This window comes from Heterodontus francisci, chromosome 7 (assembly GCF_036365525.1).
Source record: "Heterodontus francisci isolate sHetFra1 chromosome 7, sHetFra1.hap1, whole genome shotgun sequence".
NCBI lineage: Eukaryota > Metazoa > Chordata > Chondrichthyes > Heterodontiformes > Heterodontidae > Heterodontus > Heterodontus francisci.
The window spans coordinates 52,387,052-52,410,966 of record NC_090377.1 but is presented as its reverse complement, the minus strand read 5'-3'; the positions used below and the strand labels follow the sequence as shown (position 1 = coordinate 52,410,966).

The window sequence follows — 23,915 nt, the reverse complement described above, 5'->3', positions numbered from 1 at the left end:
CAAAGCAAAATTCCAAGGTAATGATACGGGTTATGAGAACCAGAATGTGACAGGAAGGGAAAGAATACAAGAGTGCACCTGCAAATAAGGCCAGAGTAGGGAAAAATGGCAAGATAATAGAATTAAAGGCTCTTTATCTGAATGTGTGCAGCATTCATAACAAGATGGACGAATTGATAGCACAAATAGACATAAATGAGTATGATATGATAGCCATTACAGAGACGTGATTGTAAAGTGACCAAGGCTGGCACATGAATATTCAAGGGTTTTTGACATTTCAGAAGGACAGAGGGAAAGGTAAAGGAGATGGGGTAGCTCTGTTAATAAAGGATGAGATCAGTCCAATAGTGAGAAGCAACCTTGGTTCAGAAGATCAAGATGTAGAATCAATTTGGGTGGAGATAAGAGAAATAACAAAGGAAAGAAGTCACTAGTGGAATTAGTTTATAGTCCCCTAACAGTAGCTACAAAGTAGGACAGGGTTGCAAGAAAGATATGGCAATAATCGTGGGTGATTTTAATCTTCACATCGATTAGACAAATCAAATTGGTAATGGTAGCCCAGAGGATGAGTTCATAGAGTGTATTCGGGACAGTTTCTTAGAACAGTATATTTTAGAACCTACCAGGAACCAGGCTATTTTGGATCTGGTAATGTGTAATAAGACAGGAGTAATTAAAAACCTCATAGTAAAGGATCCTCTAGGCAACAGTCTTCATATCATGATAAAATTTCACATTCAGTTTGAGGGTGAGAAATGTAGATCCATAACTAGTGTCTTAAACTTAAATAAAGGCAATTACAAGGGTATGAAGACAAAGTTAGCTAAAGTGGACTGGGAAAATAGGTTAAAAGGTAAGACAGGTAGAGAAGCAATGGCAGACATTTAACAAGATATTTCATAAATTTCCACAAAGATATATTCCATTGAGGAAGAAAGACTACCAGAAGGATGCACCATCCATGGCTAATGAAGGAAGTTAATGGTGGTATCAAATTGAAAGAAAAGGCATACAAGGCTGCAAAGATTAGTGGTAGGCCAGAAGATTGGGAAAACTTTAGAAACCAGCAAAGGATGAACAAAAATAATAAAGAGGGAAAAACTGGAGTATGAGAAAAAACTCGCAAGAAATATAAAAACAGATAGTAAAAGCTTCCACAAATATATGTAAAGGAAAAGAGTAGCTAAAGTGAGCATTGGTCCCTTTGAGGTAAGACTGGGGACTTTATAATGGGAAAGGAGGAAATGACAGAGGCTTTGAACAAGTATTTTATATCTGCCTTCACATTAGAAGACACAAAAAACATCTCAGGAATAGCAGAAAATCAGGAGGCAAAGGGAGGGAGGAACTTAAAACAATCTCTATCACTAAAGAAAAAGTAATGGGAGTACTAATGGGACTAAAGACTGACAAGTCCCCTGGACCTGATGGTCTGCATCCAAAAGCCTTAAAGGAAGTGACTACGGTGATAGTGGATGCATTGGTTGTAATCTTCCAAACTTCCCCAGATTCTGGAAAGGTCCCAGTGGATTGGAAAACTGCAAATGTACGACCTCTGTTCAAGAAAGGAGGGAGACAGAAAGCTGGAAACTATAGGCCAGTTAGCCTAATTCCTGTCATTGGGAAAATGCTGGATTGCTGTAATACGCTGCAAGATCCTTTGCACATTGTAATCCACAGCCATACTGGCAGCTGTCTAAGCTTGCATGGCAGCAGTCTGAGCTTCCACTGCAGCACCCAGATTTCTAGGGGAAGCTGCTTGTGCTGCAATGGAAGCTGGAACATTGGCCACCAAATGATGCATCACGATTGGGTCCACAAGCGTGCGAATAGAGTTGGCCACCACTTTCATGCTCAAAGCTCTACATAAAGCTCATTTGGTGCTGGACTCCTCCATGCTCCTTGGCATTGACTGTAGGCTTTCTGGCAGGCTTCCCAATGTACCAAACGTTTTGTTGTGCATATCCATCAACCTTCTGCTGACGATTGCCCCATTGAAGTGCTCATCTGAGTCCTCTGCAGCAGAACCCATGTGTGACCTCACCCTCAGCTGCGTTGGCACCTCCCTTATCCTTGCCTCATATGCAGGCTGCAGCCCACTCGTGCCTGGTGTCTCACCACGTACAGATCCCACCTCTAACTATTCTCTAAGATATGTACAGTGACAGTATCTGAGCTGGTGGCTGTGAGTGTGAAATCAAGTGACAATGTGTCTACATCATCACTCTCTTCCTGGTGTTCCTTCATTGCTTGACCAGGTTGCATTTCTTGGGTATCTAAAAGGAATAAAGGCACAAGGATAAGGTTGCGGTGCAAGCTTACACCATCTACAGTTTGTAAATCAGAAGAATGCAGGATGGGGAAAGGTGGAATGTGAGAAGGAGGATTAAGTATAAAGGTACTGTCATCTTCGATGGTACCAGCCCCTCCACTGACCATGGTCTCAGCCATGGATGTCCCAATAATAGGGGTCAGGACATGCAAGTGCACCTGTCCTCTGCCAGTCAGGTCCTGTTGCCTGCAGTTTTGTGCTACCTCACCCTGCAAGAGAGAGGTAATTGTTCCAGTGTGTGTTGTGCAACCTGTTTGGGTGATGTGGCTTTCATGGTTGAGTAGCTGGAAGGATGTGCAAGCTGTAAGCTATGGGTGTGAGGTTTGCAGCAGTATGTGAGGTGAAGCATATCAATGTCTAGGATGAGGCCTGATTGATGGAGATTGTAGGTATGTGAGTAACGGGGCATGGTGAATTGACTAGTGTCTGAGGTTAGTGGTGCAATTGGTAGGATATTGCATTTGAAGATGCATCCACTTGTGTGAGATCATTGAACTTCTTGTCGCTTTGCATCCAAGGTCTTGGAGCTTGACTCCTGGCATTGACCTCCACCACTATCCGTTCCCACTGCCTTCTGAACGTGTGTTTGGAGGATCTCTTGCGGATACAGGAAATCGCCTCCACCAAGGCCTCCAATGCAACATCCAAAAACCTTGGAGCCTGTTCTCTGCCTTTTTGTGCCATTATTCAATGTTTCACAGGTCTAATTCAGTTCCTGCAAGACTGTCAGCATCTGCTTCAGCCAATATGCACCACCCTTTTAAGAGGTGCAGACAAGCTTTAAGCAGTGTAGACTAGCTTTTACTGGTGCCAGCCACTCACATATCAGTCCACTGCTCAGGCTTTCAGCCGATCATCAGCTTACTTAGCGCTGGCTGGACACTGAAATCATTTAAAACAGCAGGTAGCACCATTTGGTGTGCTGTCTGCATTGCTGTCAACAGGGATCGCAATCCCCTCACTCGTTTTCAGGGGTGATCGAATTTAGCTCCCTTAATATTTATCACATTCTAAATGGCTTTCCAAAAGCTATAAAGTCTAAACTCCAAAAGTTAAAAAAGCTATAATGTTGAGACGCTAAAAAACAGTTAATAGATTCTACGGCATATATCATCGCTAAAATTAATGCAGTGTAAACACACAGCCTTGTGCTGAGTATCTGTAATTGCACAATTTAATTTCCAGCGATCTTATACGAAATCCCAGACTGTGGCAGCTTTTGGGCCCTATCTGCTTTTAATTGTACGCTAATGATTGAACAGCTACAAGTGCATACAATCAGCCTTGGTGGTTTCAAAGAGTAGCAGTTTTTATTTCAGGATAGTTGTACTTCATTGTCCAATTTAATATTCAACAAAATCATGACTTCATGTTTTGGGCTTCACCAAGGCTCAATATGAAACAATCTATATTTTTTAATATTATTGATATTAATTATCATAGCTTACCCCTTGAACCTGTGATGCGTCTGTCGCAAGCCTTGTTGTTAATGTCCCAGGACTGTTCTTGCGATCATCAAACCAGCTAATTTCTTGTCCTAACATTGCTTGGAAACCTAATTTTCGCAGTCTTCGTGTCAGCAATTCACCAGATTTGGCAAAAAAATAACCCTAGTAGGATGAAAAGATGAAGCCTATTTTTGACAACAAGATACAGAATAAAATTGCAGTGTTGAATAGAATTAGAAATAATGGAAGATTGGATGGTGCAGTGGAAGGCTGTCCCTTCATATCTGGGGCCTGGGTTTGAATGGGATGTAAATCACCTTTCCAAAATGTAAAAGCCCCAACTAATGTTAATTTGTACAGATTAGGTTACATTACTTTGGGGACAGTGGAACACGAGGACCAGGCCAGATTGTGACTGTGTCAGACCATTGCCCACATATTGAACTCTTGCCCTGAGAGATCCATTCCTGGTGGCATCACAACCATTCAAACTGCATCAGCTGAAGCTGTTGAATGGATTGTTAACCATGACATCGGACTATAACTGCTTCCCTAGTCATACGAATATATATTCCTTTGGGAATGAATTGAAAATATAAAATTGTCCAAAATTCAATAGTAATTGGTTACTTCGCTCAGAACAGTCAGATGGACGGTGCATGTGGATGTATTTTTGAGTTTGGAGTAAGATATATTGCTGGGCTGAAGTAGACAGAACTTGTCCTTGCACCTCGGCTGCGCTTCACCTGACTTGAGGACGTTATTGCAGACAGTGAGGCCACAAAGCATATAAGGTTGATGAGGACAAAAAATTACCAAGAAGAATCTAGAATCAAAAAGGAATATTTTGCTGAAGAGAAACATGTTTATACCTGTAGGAACTGTGTCAGGAATGATACAATTCCAACAACAGCAAAAAATAAGCAGATTGAATTGATCTGATTCCTTTTCTCTTCCTCATTTTGCATAGCAAATGTCTGGGAAAATGAAAGAAACAATTATTACTTTTAGTCTGATTGTGTATTCCAAATTGAACTAATAGTAAAATAGGACATAGAAGCTTCTTACCCCAAGAATTTGACTGAACAACAGTGCATACATTGGATTGACTCCACCATTAACAGCAGCACCAAGTGAACCAAACAACATATACGGCCATTCAGCAACATTGTATTTCAGAATTCTAGTCACTGGTGCAGCCTCAATATTCTCCTCCTCCTCCTTCACAACCTTATTGTAAAATAAATCTCTTTTAGGCTGTAATTAAATTAGTCCAGATTGAATTTATAGACAATTTACTAGATGGCAGCTATTACAAAAAAAAAACAATCAAATTTTATGATGTGATAGAGTAAAGTGAGTACAGGCAATAAAAAATGTAAATTAGTTGAATGTGATTGTGTATCCAATCAAAACTCATCTGAATGTTGAGATGTCACTGATTCTTGGGTGTCCTTCAATTTTGAGTGAAGGACAGTTGAAACCAACTAATAAAACTTGATGGCTTTTTCTTTTACATTACGATTTGCATTGCAGTCAAACTAATGTTTAGGGGAAAACCAGAGCAACAACAAAAAAATACAAAAAGTGGGATATTAAAACAACTTGCAAATGACCAGTACCAACCTTTGCAGACTGTATCATTTTCCAGCTAAGCTTGGAACCAGGGAACCTCAATGATAGTTCCACAAATTGAGTCATTTGTAAATTTGATAACATTACTTGGAAGTGTTCCTCTATCTCATTACTGAATATAGCATTGATCTACAATAGACACATGAAGAGTTCCACCCATCTCTCCTCTCCAGTCAGTGCCTTGCCCATTATTCTCTGCCTATCTGCCAATAGTTTCCTTTACAAAGTCAAGGCACTGATGCGGGGGAGGAGGTGAAACTGGACTTTGCTGCACTCGTTGTCCAGGCAGAAGGGAAGTCCAATTTAGGGAGCCAATTCCTCATGCCTAAACTGCGTTCTCTTGTCCTTCCCTTTTGACTTTTAGCAGCATTTTATTCTGGTGGCGGGCATCCCGGCGGCAGGCCGGAAAGTGGGAGGCGAACCTGCCTTAGCCTCCGTCAGACCCCTGTTGCTTTTCCACAACAGACAGCCAATTAACTGCCAGCAATCGGGGATGACATCCCTTTAAGGGATGAGTCCCCGCCTTCAGAGTTGCCGGCCAATCGGAGCTGGTGCCACTGTGTGGAAGAAAGGAGAAGACTCCAGGACAGGTAAGTCAGGTTGGGGTCACCATGGCAAGTGAGACAGGCCCTAGCGATGGGGTGGGGGGGATGGTTGGTGACAGCAGGGAGGTCTTCCGGGGGGGAGTGGCCATCGCCACTGGGGGGCTCTGGATTGCCCCTAAAGGAGGGACACCCCAACCCTACTAGGAGGCCGCCAGGTTTAGGTGGCAGAGTCTCCCTCTCCCTGCGGTGGTGGGCTTCTCTGCCTTCATTAAAATTGAAGTTGAGGCAGGAGATGCCCTTAAGCAGCCATCCTTGGCCTTCCCTGCCTTGGACAAAACGATAGGGAGCCCGGGCATCATTGGGAATGGCGTCCCCTGCCATTTTGTTTGTGCCCCCCCCTCCCTCCCCATCTCAAGAGCAGAATAAAATCCTGCCCTTTATTTCTTCTTGTCTTCTATATTTTGTTTTCTCATCTTCCCTTCTGCATCTCTTGCCTCCTTTTCTTCTGTCTCTGCACTCTCAACACTTTTCTGTATTTTGTATTTCCTTCCTTTCTATATACCAGGACCCTCCTCAGTATGTTTCTGCCTCTTTCCATTTTTGCGTATGTGTGACTCTCACCTCTTTCCCTCTTTTTTTGGTTAACTTTCCTAATAGAATTAGTCGACCAGTTCTTACATAGAATATACAGCATGAAACAGGCCAGTCGGTCTAACCAGTCCATGCTGGTGTTTATGCTCCACTTGAGCCTTCTTCCATCCTTCCTCATATAACTCTATATCAGCAGAACCCCGTATTCCCTTCTCCCTCATAGGCTTGTCTTGCTTCCCCTTTAAATGCATCTATACTATTCGCTTCAACTACTCCTTATGCTAGTAAGTTCCACATTCTCATCACTCGCTGGGTAAAGAAGTTTCTTCTGAATTCCCTATTTGTTTTCTTGGTGACTGTTTAATATTGATGACCTCCAGTTTTCCTTTTCCCCACAAGTGGAAACACTCTTTCTGTGATTACTGTATCAAAGCTGTTCATAACTTCACTCATCAGCCTTCTCTTTTTCAAGTGAAAAGTGACCCAGGCTTTTCTACCTTCCCTGATAGGTATAACCTCACAGTTTAGAGATACAGCACTGAAACAGGCCCTTCGGCCCACCGAGTCTGTGCCAACCATCAACCACCCATTTATACTAATCCTACACTAATCCCTACTATATTCCTACCACATACCCACCTGTCCCTATATTTCCCTACCACCTACCTACACTAGGGGCAATTTATATTGGCCAATTTACCTACCAACCTGCAAGTCTTTTGGCTTGTGGGAGGAAACCGGAGCACCCGGAGAAAACCCACGCAGACACAGGGAGAACTTGCAAACTCCACACAGGCAATACCCAGAATTGAACCCGGGTCGCTGGAGCTGTGAGGCTGCGGTGCTAACCACTGCGCCACTGTGCCGCCCATTCTGGTATCATCCTTGTAATCTTTTTTCCACCCTCTCCAGTATCCCTATATTCTTTTTATAATGTGGCCCACAGAACTGTACACAGTATTCCAAGAATGGTCCAACCAAAGTTCAATACCACTACTCTCTGCTTTCTGTCTTATCATCAGCGAGTTATCCTTTCTGCTACTTGTCCCCTGACTCTACATGCTCTGACCTTATTCATTAATCTATTATATGGTACCTTATCAAAGACCTTTTGGAAATCTAGATATATTACATCTACTGCAATACCCTAGCCCACTCTCTTTGTTACTTCATCAAAGAATTCAAGCAAGACTCAAACTAATATTTCCAGGAGCTTCATGGATCAGAGATGGGAATTTTATCATCAATTTGCAAGTTTAAAATGTGCTTTTACAATGGTATAATCCAATAGTTGAAGTGCCAGAAATATAAGAAACCTGGTTGCAATTTTATGGGCTCCCACGCCTCACTGTCCATCTCTAGAGGATGATAATATTCAGATCTACCTGATTTCCATGGTACCCAAAATAAGGTATCAGTTAAATTCCTAAATTTAGTGAGAAAGCAGACTTCCTAGACAGAACACTTTAGAGTTTAATTATAAATGTGATTTCTCCAGAGGGACTGGAGAGTTTATTGTGCCATGACATCAATATTCTGCTTTGTGCTATTTATTGTTATGCCACAGAGTTCCTGATCTACTCAGTCTGTTATGAAATATAATACACCAGAACTTAAAGCAACAAATTTAACACTTGTTTTAAAGATTGTACTCTAGTTGTGCAAGTTTGAAGATAAAACTAATGGCAAATACCTTTCCTCAAAAGATTATACTGGACAATAAAAATGTATTATTTTCTTTGAGAATAAAGTATTACAGAAAGGAATGGATCACCTTGCTGGATTCTGAGGAATTCACTGTGAACTCAACTCATTGCCAACACAATTCTACCCCTGTTCTTGTCAACTTAATACATAAATAAATGACTTTTCTTCTGCTTACAATAATAAATCTAAAGAAGGTATTTGACAATGGATTATACATTAAATCAATAGAATTTCCAACCTTGTCTTCATCATCAAGATACTCAGAGGGACGACGGACAGCTGAAGCAATGTCTCCAGGCATAGACAGATCGGCAAGTATATTTGATACTTGAGATCTGGAACGTTGGCGAATTGAGGATCTGCAAATACATAGAGGTTTCTAACATAGTTACATTTTCCAATATGTATTTTAAAATAACCAAAGGTTCAGTTTAGTCATTTGGAAAGTATTAAGGAAAGAAAAGATTTGTTTATTTGTGATTATCATTGCCCTTTAACATTACTAAAATTTGAAGAATTTCATCAGATTAAGCTGCCTATCATTGTTTAAACTAAACAAGATTAAATACCAACTAGGTACAAAAGTGCATTAGAGTTAAACCAAATCATCTATCTGGGTGAAATTATTCTTGACAGACAGACAGTCTTTAAATGGGTCAAATGTTAACTCTGTTTCTCTCTCCACAGATGCTACCTGACCTGCTGAGTATTTCTAGCATTTTGTTCTTATTTCGAACAAACATAATGTGCTCCTTAAATGGCAGTGTAGCTCCTTTTAAATTGTGTTATTGGATACTGGCAATAGCCTTCCCTCATTGTACATTTGCTTAATAATAAGGTCAGATCTTGGTCAAAGGTATCTGTGGTACAATATTTGTTTCCTACCGTAAACTTGCTTGATAGCTCCCTCTTCTGAAAGACTGTTGCTTTTCAATTGTTGGTTCTTTAATTGTATAGTTTGCTGCCACTGAGAAATGAATAAACATGGAAAGTAACCGAAAACATTTCTGCAATTCGATATACAATTAATTGATGAGTTTTTTGTTTTAAACAGTTTGAATAAACAGATTGCTTCACAAAAAAATTTAAAGTTTCTTACTTTGTCTTGCCTTTTCATTGAGAGCTCTATCTCCCTGGCTTTGTAGGGTTACCAAAGTGAAATAAACCCCTTTTCTTTCAAGTAGTTCTGCATGTTTTCCCCTTTCTACAGCTCTTCCATGTTCAAACCCAATGATCACATCAGCATTTCTTACTGTGGATAAACGATGAGCGATGGAGATTGTTGTTCGACCCAACCGAACCTTTGCACAAAAATAATTTCAACATGTTTTCAGAAATTCTGAATTTATTTTCTTTCAAAATGATAATTAAATATAATTATTTACTTCATTAATTAAATTATATAGGATAACAAATAGCTGGTAGTGAGTGGCAAAGCATAATTCAATTCAACAATAAGAACAACACTAACAACAATAACATAAAAGCAAAATACTGCAGATGCTGGAAATTTGAAATAAAAACAAGAAATGCTGGAAATACTCAGCAGGTCTGGCAGCATCTGTGGAGAGAAGCAGAGTTAATGTTTCAGGTCAGTGACCCTTCATCAGAACTGGCAAAGGTTATAAATGTAATAGATTTTACGCAAACAAAGTGAGGGTGGTGCAAGAGATTAAAAAAAGGGAAGGTATTGATAGGACAGGGTCATAGAGAATAACTGACCAAAAGGTCATGGAGAAAAGGCAAACGGTGCGTTAACGGTGTGTTGAAAGACAAAGCATTAGCTTTGGATAGTGAGGAGAGAGGTGGCAAAAGGGCAACTATTACACTTCCTGCGATTGCATGGGAAGGTGACGTGGGAAGAGGATGAGGTGTTGAGGGTAATGGAGGAGTGGACCAGGGTGTCGCAGAGGGAACGATCCCTTCGGAATGCTGACAGGGGGCAGGAGGGGAGGGGAAGATGTGTTTGGTAGTGGCATCACGCTGGACATGGCGGAAATGACGGAGGATGATCCTTTGGATGTGGAGGCTGGTGGGGTGGAAAGTGAGGACAAGGGGAACCCTGTTGTGGTTCTGGGAAGGAAGGGAAGGGGTGAGGGTGGAGGTGCAGGAAATGGGCCGGACACGGTTGAGGGCCCTGTCAACCACAGTGTGGGGGAATCCTCAGTTGAGGATAAAGGAAGACATATCAGAAGTGCTGTCGTGGAAGGTTGCATCATCAGAGCAGACGTGTTAGAGATGGAGAAACTGGGAGAATGGAATGGAGTCCTTACAGGAGGCAGGGTGTGAAGAAGTGTAGTCGAGGCAGCTGTGGGAGTTGGTGGGCTTATAATGAATGTTAGCAGACAGCCTATCCCCAGAGATGGAGACAGAGAAGTCAAGGAAGGGATGGGACGTGTCGGAGGTGGACCATGTAGGGGTGAGAGAAGGGTGGAAATTGGAAGCAAAGTTGATAAAGTTTTCCAGTTCAAGGCAGGAGCAGGAAACGGCACCGCTACAGTCATCAATGTACCGGAAAAAGAATTGGGGGAGGGTGCCTGAGTAGGACTGGAACAAGGAATGCTTGACATATCCCACAAAAAGACAGGCAAAACCAGGATCCATGCAGGTACCCATAGCAACACCTTTTACTTGAAGGAAGTGAGTGGTGCTGAAGGAAAAGTTGTTCAATGTGAGAACAAGTTCAGCCAGGCGGAGGAGGGTGGTGGTGGATGGGGACTGGTTGGGCCTCTGTTCAAGGAAGAAGTGGAGAGCCCTCAAACCATCCTAGTGGGAGATGAAGGTGTAGAGAGATTGGACGTCCGTAGTGAAGAGGAGGCGGTTGGGGACGGGAAACTGGAAATTGTCAAAATGACATAGGGTGTCAGAAGAGTCATGGATGTAGGTGGGAAGAGACTGGACCAGGGGAGAAAAGATAGAGTCAAGTTAGGAAGAAATAAGGTCAGTGGAGCAGGAACAGGCTGAAACAATGGATCTTCCAGGACAATCCCGTTTGTGAATTTTGGGAAGAAGGTAGAAGCGGGCTGTCTGGGGTTGCGGGACTATAAGGTTGGAAGCTGTAGAGGGAAGATCTCTGGAGGAGATGAGGTCAGTGACAGTCCTGTGGACAGTTGATTTCTGTGGTGGGGTCATGATCCAGGGGGAAGTAGGAAGGAGTGTCTGAGAGTTGGTGCTGAACCTCTGCAAGGTAAAGGTTGGTATGCCAGACAACAACAGCACCAACCTTGTCTGAAGGTTTGATGACAATGTCGGGGTTAGACCTGAGAGAACAGAGTGCAGCAAGTTCAGAGGGGGACAGGCTAGAGTGAGTGACGGGGGCAGAGAAATTGATAGGGCAACAACAATAATCCTTTTATGCAGCATCTTTAAGTAGAAAAATGTCAAAAGGCGCTTCTCAAAGTTGTAAAGATAAAAGGACATGAAGCCAAGGAATGAATGATGAAGAAGGTCGACCAAAAACTTGGTCAAAGAGATAAGTTGCCTCGGCAGATGAAGGCACAGCCACCAATGATAGGATGAAGGGAGGGGAGGAGGTGGGGAAGGATGGTCTAAAGCCCAGAATCACAAGAATGGAGACTCTGGGAGGTTGTAAAGCTGAAGGAGGTTTCAGAGGAGATATTTCTCAATGATTTTCTGAATCTTTGTAATGAAAACACACCTTGTCCAATGCATGTTGAACAACCGCCTCACTCTCGTTGTCTAGGGCTGAAGTTGCCATGTCCAGCAGCAGAATTTTGGGATTTCTCACAAGAGCTCGAGCAATGGCAATACGTTGCTTTTGTCCTCCACTCATTTGACCTCCACCTTCGCCTACAAGGGTGTTAAATTTCTGAAAAATTTGAATATGAATGAGAAAGTAGAGTTAGAAAAATATAAAAAGGATATTTATAGGATTGGTAGGTGCAGTGAGTTAGCATACTATCAATTCTTTCTTTGTAACCTAGGCTTCAATTTTGCATAGACAGATGAACAGAAAATCTATCTATCTATCTGACAACTGTAAGAATTCAATATAAAGTGAGTTAGAGTTAACTCAGTTCTATGTAGGTGTGGTGCACAGCTCAAAACTGCTAATTAACTATCAGTGTGGGGAATGTGAAAAATGGCACAATAGTGCAGTAGGGTTGCTTTTTGGGGGCTGGCACTCAGTTTCTTTGTTAGGGCAAAGCATAAGGAACATCACTCTACTCCTAGACTATTGTATCTGAAGTTGAGTGTTTAACATCAAGACTATGTGTCAAAAAGTGAAAAATTATCCCATTCCCAATCGTACCATCCGACATTTGTAAGAATACAAAATATTCAACAATAACTAAATTTAACTAAAACAGGTATTTGTTTTCAGAGCATGGCACATCATTCAAATACTCTGTGGCTGCAAAGATATCTTGGCTATTGCTAAAAAGATACAAAGAACCTAATACAAGGAATAATATACTATTCTTAAAATATTTTGTAGCATTTAATAAAAAGTCATTCACATAGTTTAAATGATTACAAGTATATTTTTCTTCAATTTCTATATTACAGAACATGTACTACAGTATAATAATAACACTGACGTTCAGGATATTTGCAAAAATAATCTAATGTGTCCCTCTTATGGAGGAGATTAGAATAACAAGCTTCTGACTGCATCATGTCGGTGCAGTGATAATATCCTGCAAATCTAACTTATGAAAAAGTAACACTGAAATAGAAGTACAAATGATTGGTGATCCTATTAAATATCGATTTTATTTTTCTGCACCATTTTTATTTTGGATTATTATGTTCATTACAGTATTTGATCATTTCTATATATACTTGCTCCTTTACAATTCTAAACTAAAGAGGTTAATTAAGGTAGCATTAATTACATTGCCTGGGAACCTGTTCCATTGAGCTACTGCACTATTTGGATAATATCTACTCTAGTCGCACGAGAATAGTGATAGTTAGATGGTACCTCTGGCAGATCCATAATGAAGTTGTATGCATTGGCTTCCTTGGCTGCACTGATAATCTGATCCTTTGTCAAATTGTCACAACCATAGCGAATATTCTCTTCGATGGTGGTGGCAAACAAGACAGGCTCCTGTTCAACGATTCCAATCAAAGAACGCAGCCATTGAATATTCAGAGAGCGGATATCATGGCCATCCAGAGTGATCTGCAAGAACAAATCAAATTTATAACACAATATATCTGAATCATTCTGTATTAAACAAGTTAATTTGATGCAATATATATATTATTTCAAATATGACCTATAAAATATTAATTTTTTAAAGAAATATTGACTATATGGAATATGATATGGTCTAACTTGAATCATAAACATAGACACAGTTTTAAATATTCATTTTGACTAATAGGTGCACAATGCAAGTACAAACCCAAACTAATTTGTGACCTGCTTCCTCTCCTCACATCTGGTAATTCATTAACTATATATTGCTTTATACAAAAACAAACTTGCATTTACGACAGCACCTTTCCCACCTTCAGGAACTTCATAGCCAATGCATTACTTTTGAGTATGAGGTATGAGCCTGGCAAAGCTACAACACAGGACTACTTGTATGGCAAACACCAGAAGCAGCATGCAATAAATAGGGCTAAGCGATCCCACAACTAATGGATGAGATCTAAGCTCTGCAGTCCTGTTACATCCAGTTGTGAGTGGTGGTGGACAATTAAACTGACAGGAGGAGGAGATTCCACAAACATCCCCAATTCTCTACGATGGAGGAGCCCAGCACATCAGTGGAAAAGATGAGGCTGAAGCATTTGCATCCATCTTCAGCAAGAAGTGCCGAGTGGATGATCCATCTCGGCCTCCTCCTGAGGTCCCCAGCATCACAGATGCCAGTCTTCAGCCAATCGGATTCACTCCATGTGATATCAAGAAACGGCTGAAAGCAATGGATACTGCAAAGGCTATGGGCCTTGACAACATTCCGACCAATAGTACTGAAGATGTGCTCCAGAACAAGCTGTGCCCCTCGCAAAGCTGTTCAAGTACAGCTATAACACTGGCATCTACCCGGCAATGTGGAAAATTGCCCAGGTACATCCTGTGCACAAAAAGCAGGACAAGTCCAACCCAACCAATTACCGCCCCATCAGTCTACTCCATCGTAAGGTCAGAAGTGGGGATGTTCGCTGATGATTGCACAATGTTCAGCCCCATTCGTGACTCCTCAGATACTGAAGCAGCCCATGTCCATATGCAGAAAGACCTGGAGAACATCCAGGCTTGGGTTGATAAGTGGCAAGTAACACTCATGTCACACAAGTGCCAGGCAATGACCATATCAAACAAGAGAGAATCTAATCATCTCCTCTTGACATTCAATGGCATTACCATTACTGAGTCCCCCACTATCAACATCCTGGGCATCACTGTTGATCAAAAACTGAACTGGAGTAGCCACATAAATGCAGTGGCTACAAGAGCAGGTCAGAGGCTAGGAATCCTGTGGCGAGGAGCTCATCACCTCCTGCCTCCACAATGCCTGCCACCATCTACAAGGCACAAGTCAGCAGTGTGATGGAATACACTCTACTTGCCTGGATGGGTGCAGCTCCAACAACACTCAAGAAGCTCAACACCATCCAGGACAAAGCAGCTGCTTGATTGACACCCCATCCACAATCATTCACTCCCTCCACCACCGACGCACAGTTGCAGCAGTGTGTGCCATCTACAAGATGCACTGCAGCAACTCACTAAGGCTCCTTCGACAGCACCTTCCAAACCTGCGACCTATACCACCTAGAAGGAGAAGGGCAGCAGATGCATAAGAACACCACCACCTGCAAGTTCCCCTGCAAGCCACACACCATCCTGACTTGGAACTATATCGCCGTTCCTTCACTGTTGCTGGGTCAAGATCCTGGAACTCCCTTCCTAACAGCACTGTGTACCTACATCCCAAGGTCTGCAGTGGTTCAAGAAGGCAGCTCACCACCACCTTCTCAAGGGCAATTAGGGATTGGCAATAAGTGCCGGCCAGCAACTCCCACATCCCCTGAATGAATAACAAAAAAAAATGTTGTTAATTAGGTAAACACAATTCATGGGAGTCAGTTGCCTGTGATTGCCAGAGTTGGCGGACAACCATAAAGGCGAGCTAAAGAGTGGCGAGTCGAAGAGACTTAGCAGTTGGCAGGAAAAAAGAAAGAAGCGCAAGGGGAGAGCCAACTGTGTAACAGCCCCAACAACCAATTTTATCTGCAGCACCTGTGGAAGAGTCTGTCACTCTAGAATTGGCCTTTATAGTCACTCCAGGCGCTGCTTCACAAACCACTGACCACCTCCAGGCGCTTACCCATTGTCTCTCAAGACAAGGAGGCCAAAGAAGAAGGAGAAGAAGAGAGCAGGCAATTTGTGCACAACATGGTCCCACAATGAGATGAATGACTAGCTAATTTTGCTTTATTGATTCAGGGATGAAAGTTAGTCAGGACACCAGGAAATTTTCTACTCTTATTTGAGGAAGGTACCATGGAATCTTTTACATCCATCTGAGCAGGTACACAACGCCTCGCTTTAATGTTTCACCTGAAATAATGCAACATTTCCTCAGTACTGTACTCAATTGCTTAGATTGTGTGCTCAAGTTCTGTGCAGGAAAGGACAACTGCACATATTTATGAAGCTTTTACTGCTTGTCTGCATGTTTTGTTAAGTGAATGCAGACTTATTTGAAAAGGATGTTTCCAGTAATTTGCAGTTGGTGTTCATCACAGTAAAAGTAAGATGGCTCCAAATGTGAAACATACTTCTCACACTGCAACTATCTTCTCTTACCTTGGTTAGTCTGGGGAGGTTATGCAATTTTTTTCAGCATGTAATTGTGACACAGGATTCATGGATTGGCTAAGCTATCTTCTTGCACTGTATTTAAGCCATTCCTTTGTTGGGCCTCCCTCTCTTGGTGCCAAATAACTGCTTTCCCTTTCCCTTATTTGGGCCAATAAAACCTCTTTTGAGAAGTCTAAAAACTTGGAGGCTCTGTGCCTTGCAGCATACCCCCAGGCAAGCCTCTTTGGTCTCAGTTAGCTGCTCTTAGTTCTTCTACTGCTGGTCTGGGAACTTGATCTACAAATGATAATGACCCCCAACCCAGGAAAGGCAACAGGGCCATAATTGGGTTACACATGTGACTGGAAATGCTGCATTGGCACATCTAGAGTGGAGATCAACCTCAGAGTAAAATCAAGACCAGGGACTTGATCAATAAATTAGTAACCTGAGGTAAGGACATTGTTTTTAAACGCATACTGAATATTGTCGGCGTGAATAGAAAGTGAGCAATTACAGCTGAGAAAGTAATGGTGTGTGCTGCAGCTTATAATATTCCAAGTGACTATGACTGTAAGCAATATGAAAGTTGCTTCATATAATTAAAGGCAGGCAATTATACAATTGCATAAGTATTTATTTATAATATTTGTAAACAATTTGAAAGCATACCATTCCTTGTTTAGGATCATAGAATCTCTGAATGAGCTGCACTGCTGTGCTTTTACCAGACCCGCTTGGCCCAACAAAGGCTGATGTTTCACCAGCTTTAATCACCATATTGAGTCGATCAAGAATCTGTGAAATGTATACACAAGATAACTTCATAAAGCTGAATTAAAAGCAAGTTATAAACCAGATGAGTCATATTAGTTATAAAAATAGAAATGCTGGAAATACTCAGCAGGTCTGGCAACATCTGTGGAGAGAGAAGCAGAGTTAACGTTTCAGGTCAGTGACCTTTCATCAGAACTGGCAAAAGTTAGAGATGTAATAGGTTTTGAGCATGTAACGGTGGGGTGGGCGGGGGGGGGGGGGGGGGGGGCGGTTGGGGGAAGAAGAACAAAAGGGAAGGTATGTGATACAGTGGAGGTCAGGAGAGACTAAATGACAGAAATGTCACAGAATAAAAGGCAAAGGGAGTGCTAATGGTTGTAACAAGCAAAATCAGAGGTGCTGTCATACACCTGCTGGCTGGCTTGTGAATGGTATTGAGAGCAGTTACTTGTCCATACAGGCTTTTTAAAAAATTCTTTCAATGTGAGCATTGCTGGCAAGGCCAGCATTTGTTGCATATCCCTAATTGCCATTGAAAAGGTGGTGGTGAGCTGCCTTCTTGAACCGCTGCCGTCCATGTGGCGTAGGTACACCCACAGTGCTGTTAGGGAGGGAGTTCCAGATTTCTGACCCAGCAACAGTGAAGGAATGGTGATATAGTTCCAAGTCAGGATGCTGTGTGGCTTGGAGGGGAACTTGCAGGTGGTGGTGTTCCCATGCATCTGCTGCCCTTGTCTTTCTAGGCGGTAGAGGTCACGGGCTTTGAAGGTTCTGTCGAAGGAGGCTTAGCGAATTGCTGCAGTGTATCTTGTAGATGGTATACACTTCTGCCACTGTGTGTGGGGGTGAGTGTTTAAGGTGGTGGATGCAGTGCTGATCAAGTGGGCTGCTTTGTCTTGGATGATGTCGAGCTTCTTGAATGTCGTTGGAGCTGCACTCATCCAGGCAAGTGGAGAATATTCCATCACACTCCTGACTTATACCTTGTAGATAGTGGATAGGCATTGGGGAGTCAGGAGCTGAGTTACTCAGAGCAGATTTTCCAGCCTCTGACCTGCTAATGTAGCCACAGCATTTATGTGGCTGCTCCAGTTCAGTTTCTGATCAATGGTAACGCCCAGGATGTTGATCGTGGGGGACTCAGTGATGGTAATGCCATTGAACATCAAGGGGAGATGGTTGGATTTTCTCTTGTTTGAGATAGTCATTGCCTGGCACTTGTGTGGTGTGAATGTTACTTGCCACTTATCAGCCCAAGCCTGAATGCTCTCCAGGTCTTGCTGCATATGAACATGGACTGCTTCAGTATCTGAGGAGTTGCGAATGGTGCTGAACATTGTATAATCATTAGCGAACATCCACACTTCTGACTTTACGATGGAGGGAAGGTCATTGATGAAGCAGCTGAAGATGGTTGGGCCTAGCACACTAACCTGAGGAACCCCTGCAGTGATGTTCTGGAGCTGAGATGATTGACTTCCAACAACCACAATCGTCTTCCTTTGTGCTAGTTACGACTCCAATCAGCGGAGAGTTTTCCCCATGATTCCCATTGACTTCAGTTTTGCTAGGACTCCGTGATGCCATCCTCGGTCAAATGCTGCCTTGGTGTCAAGGGCAGTCACTCTCACCTTACCTCTGGAGTTCAGCTCTCTTATCCATGTTTGGACCAAGGCTGTAATGAGGGCTGGAGCTGAGTGTTCCTGATGGAACCCAAACTGAGCATTGGTGAGCAGGTTATTGCTGTGTAAATGCTGCTTGATAGCATTATTGACAACACCTTCCATCACTTTGCTGGTGATTGAGAGTAGACTAATGGGGGCAGTAATTGGCCGGATCGGATTTGTCCTGCTTTCTGTGTAGAGGACATACCTATGTAATTTTTCACATTGTCAGGCAAATGCCAGTGTTGTAGCTGTACTGCTACAGCTTGGCTGGGGGTGTGGCTAGTTCCAAGTAGAACCGGGTAACCAAAAGCCTATTATCTTAACTTCAATAATAGGAAAGATGCTTAAAGGAATCATTTGCTATTATTATTATTTCAGCTGATTAAGTTAGGGAGGACCAGGGGTCACACTTACAGATTATGTAAGGGCACAACTAGGTTGGCTGTGAGGTGGCTGTTCTTTTCCCTGAAAGTAGCAGATCTGTGGATCAGTGAATGCTCACCATCTTCCTTTAAGGAAGTGCTAGATCTGTTTCTGGCTGGAGCAGTCACTACGTGCTGAGGTTCTATCTGTCCCCAGTGTTGCGAAGGATGGGCCTGGTCAGATTGCCGCGGAACGCTCCATCCAGTTGGACTGTGCTGTAGCACCTATCCTTCATGGAACAGTTTCTGTGGAAAAACACCTTTGACCACCAATCCATCAGGCAGTGGTCTGCACAGAATGTCCTCAAGGCCCTACGGGAAAAGGAGATAGTGGATCCTGTCGGATGGTTCCCCGAGCAGACTGCCAAAGTCATTTGGCAGAATGCCTCATCACCAGAACTTTCAAACAAGCACCAAGACGTAGCTTGGCTGGTGGTGAGAAGAGCCCTCCCCGTCAGATCCTTCCTGAACACCCGAAGTCTCACCCCCTCCGCACAATGCCCTTGAGGTGGCTGTGGTGGGGAAGAGACGGTTGCCCACCTCCTTCTGGAATGTGTCTTTGCAAAGCAGGTGTGGAAAGAGATGCAGTGGTTTTTGTTGAGGTTCATCCCAAGCAGCTCCGTAACACAGAAGTCTATGCTCTACGGTCTGTTCCCAGGGATGCACACCGAGATAAACATCAACAGCTGCTGGAGGACCATCAACTCGGTGAAAGACGCCCTTTGGTCTGCCCGAAACTTGTTGGTCTTCCAGTGCAAAGAGTTGTCCATGACCGACTGTTGCGGACTGGCACATTCCAAGGTCCAGGACTACGTGCTGAGGGACGCACTAAAGCTTGGGGCAGCCGCAGCAAAGGCTCAATGGGGAAAGACCACTGTGTAAGGTCCCCCCACCAAGGTGAACTGAGGGGCTGGATCCATGGAAAACCCCTCGAACTGTATCGGGAAAATTTTCATTTGCTGTAAAATGTATATGGCATGAAAAATGAAATGGAAGGGTTGTGAGGCAACTCACTCCCGTATTGAAGGAAACCTCCTTTGCATTGTTTGTATTTTTTGACTTGGTGCTGTTTGGAACTATTTTGTAATGTATTTTTACAGATTTTTATGAATAAAGTATGTTTTGGAAATTTAAAAAATGTTTCTGGCTGGAGCAGAGATCGCCTTGTACAAGAGCTAAGTATCCTTAAATATAAATTAAGGTCTATGTGATATCCTGGACTAGTTTGATTGCCTAAAGGGGCTCCAAAGGAAATATTCTGGGCCCTCTTGTCTAATTGTCCTGAGATTTTATTTGTTTTCTCACATTTCCCTGGAGATTACATGGCTCTGAGTGGGTCAGGAATATCTGTATTATGATGCATGAGGCATCACAATATATGGGACAGGAGTGATGGACTAGTGGGACATTTCTAGTCTGTCATTTTCACCTTTTAATATGAAACCTAATTTTAGTGTATTAATAGCACATAATCAGTGAAATGTGCTAAACATGAGTTTCCACGATCATTTTTAGTGTAATGACAGTGTAATGATGGCATAAATGCAGATAATAGCAAGAAAATTCAGGGTCAACATGCTGTAAGAATGTTTATGGCTTCACTTAACATCACATCAATTAATTACTTTAATCTTTTACATTTGCCAATCATTTCATTACGACTGCAGAGCATCTGTCACTAGCAAAAGGTTTTTTCAAAAACCTTTTCTTTAATAAACCTAAGTGTGTCTTGGTAAGCATTTAAATACCTTGACTTCTGGTCTGGAGGGATAATTGAAGGTCACATTGTGGAATTCAATATCACCTTTTACTTTATTCAGCTTGTATCCTTCCTCTGACATGCAGTCAATCTCAGGTTCCTAAGGTGAGTTAGAAGAGCTAATTTATTACACTAGTTTGCTGAGTTCACACCATTTTATTCTGAATTAGGTTGTGTGATTTGAATAATAATATTTCAACTCACTCGGTTTATAGTTTCAAATATCTTTGTGGCAGCAGCACGGCCAGAGGCAAAGGTTTCCAAGCAAGGTGAAGCCTGACCAAGATTCATAGCAGCTACTAGTACTCCCAGGAACACCTAAAATAAAATGAAATATTTAAAACTCATTCTAAATCTAATCTTGATGTAAGAATATTTATGTAAAAGGGAAATAAATCCCTATAAATAACTACTATTGAAAAATTATTTTCAGAAATCATTCAAATGCTGAACATTGCAAATTCTGTGGTGGAGAAGTTCATGTAGCACCAGAATCCAGCATAAAATGGATGTCATGGCTAAAACACACACCAGACCATGTTGGACCGAAGCTCGCTGCAAATAGGGCTCCATAAAACCACCAAACTGTAGATGCCAATCAGGCCTTAGGTTGGGACACTAGGAAATTCAGTCAGCTCCAAAGCTGAGCCAGACCATAGGTAGGTCCTGGGTGGAGGCCATCTGCAATACTTTTGTGGAACCAACAGGAGGAAACTTTCTAAACCACAGAATAAAAGGATTACTCACCTTCTTGTGGGCAGCCGCCAGCAGTCCCTTGAAAGAATGCTGGTTAAACCACTGTAAACCAGGAAAACTCAAAGGAGCACGCGCAGTGCTGGAGTTTGTTCTCCCCCCGGCATTGGGTTCCACGGCAGGATGGGGCCTGAAGATGCCTCCGGGAGAGGGCTGCTACGCCACATACCCCGACACCGGGAGGGCCTGGCCCAATATTACCAGCAGCGGCGAGGCCTCATGGCGGCCCTCCCGCCGCTCAGCATGGGACCCCAATTTTCATATTTAAATAAATTGAAGTGAATTAATTAGTGACACTCATGTCGCCGCCTTATGTCCTGCTGCGATCTTTGGCCCGGTGGCTGGCACTCCCATGCCTTCAGATCCCCATCCAGGAAAACGAGGTGCCACTGTGGGGAGGGGTGAGGAGGTCAGTTTATTAGTGCTGGGGTAGGGGGGGCGGGTGGGAAATGGGGTCAAATTAATGTCATGGGTGTAGGGGATGGTGGGAAGGGTTAGAGTTTAAAGTTTATGCAGTTTTGGTTGGGTGGGGGGGAGGGTCAGATGGACAGGGTAAGTGTTTTGGGGAAGGAAAGGGCAAATAATTAACTTAATTGTTATTGGGGGAATGGGAGAGGGGCAGAAGGAATGTTTTTTTATTTTTATTTACTTTACCTTTAAATATTTAAATTTTCCGGTAGGGCTGACAGCCCTTTAAAAATGGCGTCAGCGCCTGCGCACAGGCAGCTGATGCCATTGCCGGGGACGGAGAACCAGCCCCCTCCACATCATCGGGGAGTGGGGTGCGGCCCACCCTGGATATTTAAATGAGCCACCAAAGGGAAGATTGCGGCGGCTCCGTGACATGCGGCTGTTTTTTTTCACCCGCCACCGAAATGGGACACAGAAAATTCAGCCCGCAGTGTATGCTCTGCCCAGTTGATGTTGAGTTTTGAGCAGGGTCCTATGACAGTGTTCGGACCCTGTTTCGCATATTTCTGGTGCCTAATGCCTGTTTCAGGCAGGCACCCTGGACATCTGAAAGTTGCCATCACACTTTGAGGGAGACTGAGTGGAACAGATCACAATCTAAATTTGGAATAACCCATTGAAGATTTCATAATTTTCTGAGTCAGAAACACTTGTGGTGTCAGTTATACGAGCACAATATGATGGTGCAGATCCTGTATTTATTTAAGTAAATGTGAAACAAGGTTTGTTCTAAACTATGTATTAAAAGTTATGGTCAATAGGAAATTAAATTCAGGCATCTTTTTATAACAGGTAGCTGATCTGCAAAGCTAATTTTACTCCTGGCCGACCAGGTCTACCCTATTTGTCTCGGTCTAAAATTTTCTTTTATATTCATTATGACTTTATTAATTGTCAACTAATAATTGGATATTTTTCTCTAAACATACCTGTAAAAGACCTCCAGGTGTATATTCATTCTGCTCTATAACCAGCTGAGACCCATACCAGAATGCTAGAGCGTAGCAGAAGAAGATTATCATCCACATGTAGCCTGTGAAAAATCCCACTATCATGCCTTTCCTAACACCCCAGCGTTGAGCGAACACCAAGTTTTTGTCATATCTGTATAATAAATTTCGAAACATAAATATTCTGCAGAATACATGCAAGCAATTTGTTCTATCCATGCTCTATATCATTCTTTTGTTAAATATGTAAGAGCTGTGTGGTGCCAGTGAAGTAGGAGAGTGGTGATTATTTTTATATGGATCCATCAGGAAATGAATGAATAAATCTTTCTCTAGCAAGTTATTTTATTTTTCAGTACTTTTTAAAAATTTCCTAATATCCAAAACAGGAACGTTGAAACATTCTGGAGCTTGGGGCATTTCCTCATCTCTGACTCTTTCTTATGTTTGTAAATCTAAATCCTTATCTATTATTGGGACTATGGATTTGCAATCTGTAATAGATACTTCACTGTATGTTTCTTATCACTTTTTTCTTGTTTATTAATAACTGAAATAATAATTAAAAGGGAAACCTTATCATGGTAACTAACCTTTCCACCTCTTTTTTCTCACCACTGAATGCAGCCACTGTTCTTATGGATGAAAGCACTTCATCTGCTACAGCACCAGCTTTAGCATAAGCCTTTAGTCCAAGACCAGTCAGTTTTGCGACAGACTGTAACATAATTATAGTTACTATTATTCCAGTATACTAATTATTTTCTTTATTAAAACATTTAAATGAACCATGTAACAGTATACAAGTTAGTTTAAATATTCAATTGTTTGCATTATAATAGATACTATGAGCTGTAGTGCTGTATCAAATTGATATGAAATGGACCCAAATTCCTAGTCCCTTTCGAAGCCTTATTTAAATATTATCTATGTACTACTTTCATATTTTTAGTTTAGTTTAGTTTAGTTTAGAGATACAGCACTGAAACAGGCCCTTCGGCCCACCGAGTCTGTGCCGACCATCAACCACCCATTTATACTAATCCTACACTAATCCCAT

General features: G+C 42.3%; 1 protein-coding gene across 3 annotated transcripts in view; it reads right to left on the bottom strand.

Annotated features, from left to right (window-relative positions):
- LOC137371984 (bile salt export pump-like) overlaps nt 1-23,915 on the bottom strand; it is an 82,162-nt gene that overhangs the window by 25,408 nt on the left and 32,839 nt on the right. For all 3 annotated transcript variants that reach the window (XM_068035177.1, XM_068035178.1, XM_068035179.1), the window contains 13 exons: nt 23,449-23,573; nt 22,835-23,009; nt 20,886-20,999; nt 20,671-20,781; nt 16,729-16,854; nt 13,213-13,416; nt 11,923-12,093; nt 9,364-9,565; nt 9,150-9,231; nt 8,503-8,623; nt 4,855-5,016; nt 4,659-4,763; nt 3,787-3,948 (listed from right to left, as the gene is read on the bottom strand). In XM_068035177.1, coding sequence (XP_067891278.1) covers nt 3,787-3,948; nt 4,659-4,763; nt 4,855-5,016; nt 8,503-8,623; nt 9,150-9,231; nt 9,364-9,565; nt 11,923-12,093; nt 13,213-13,416; nt 16,729-16,854; nt 20,671-20,781; nt 20,886-20,999; nt 22,835-23,009; nt 23,449-23,573 — 1,860 coding nt within the window. The remainder of the gene's footprint in view (nt 1-3,786; nt 3,949-4,658; nt 4,764-4,854; nt 5,017-8,502; nt 8,624-9,149; nt 9,232-9,363; nt 9,566-11,922; nt 12,094-13,212; nt 13,417-16,728; nt 16,855-20,670; nt 20,782-20,885; nt 21,000-22,834; nt 23,010-23,448; nt 23,574-23,915) is intronic.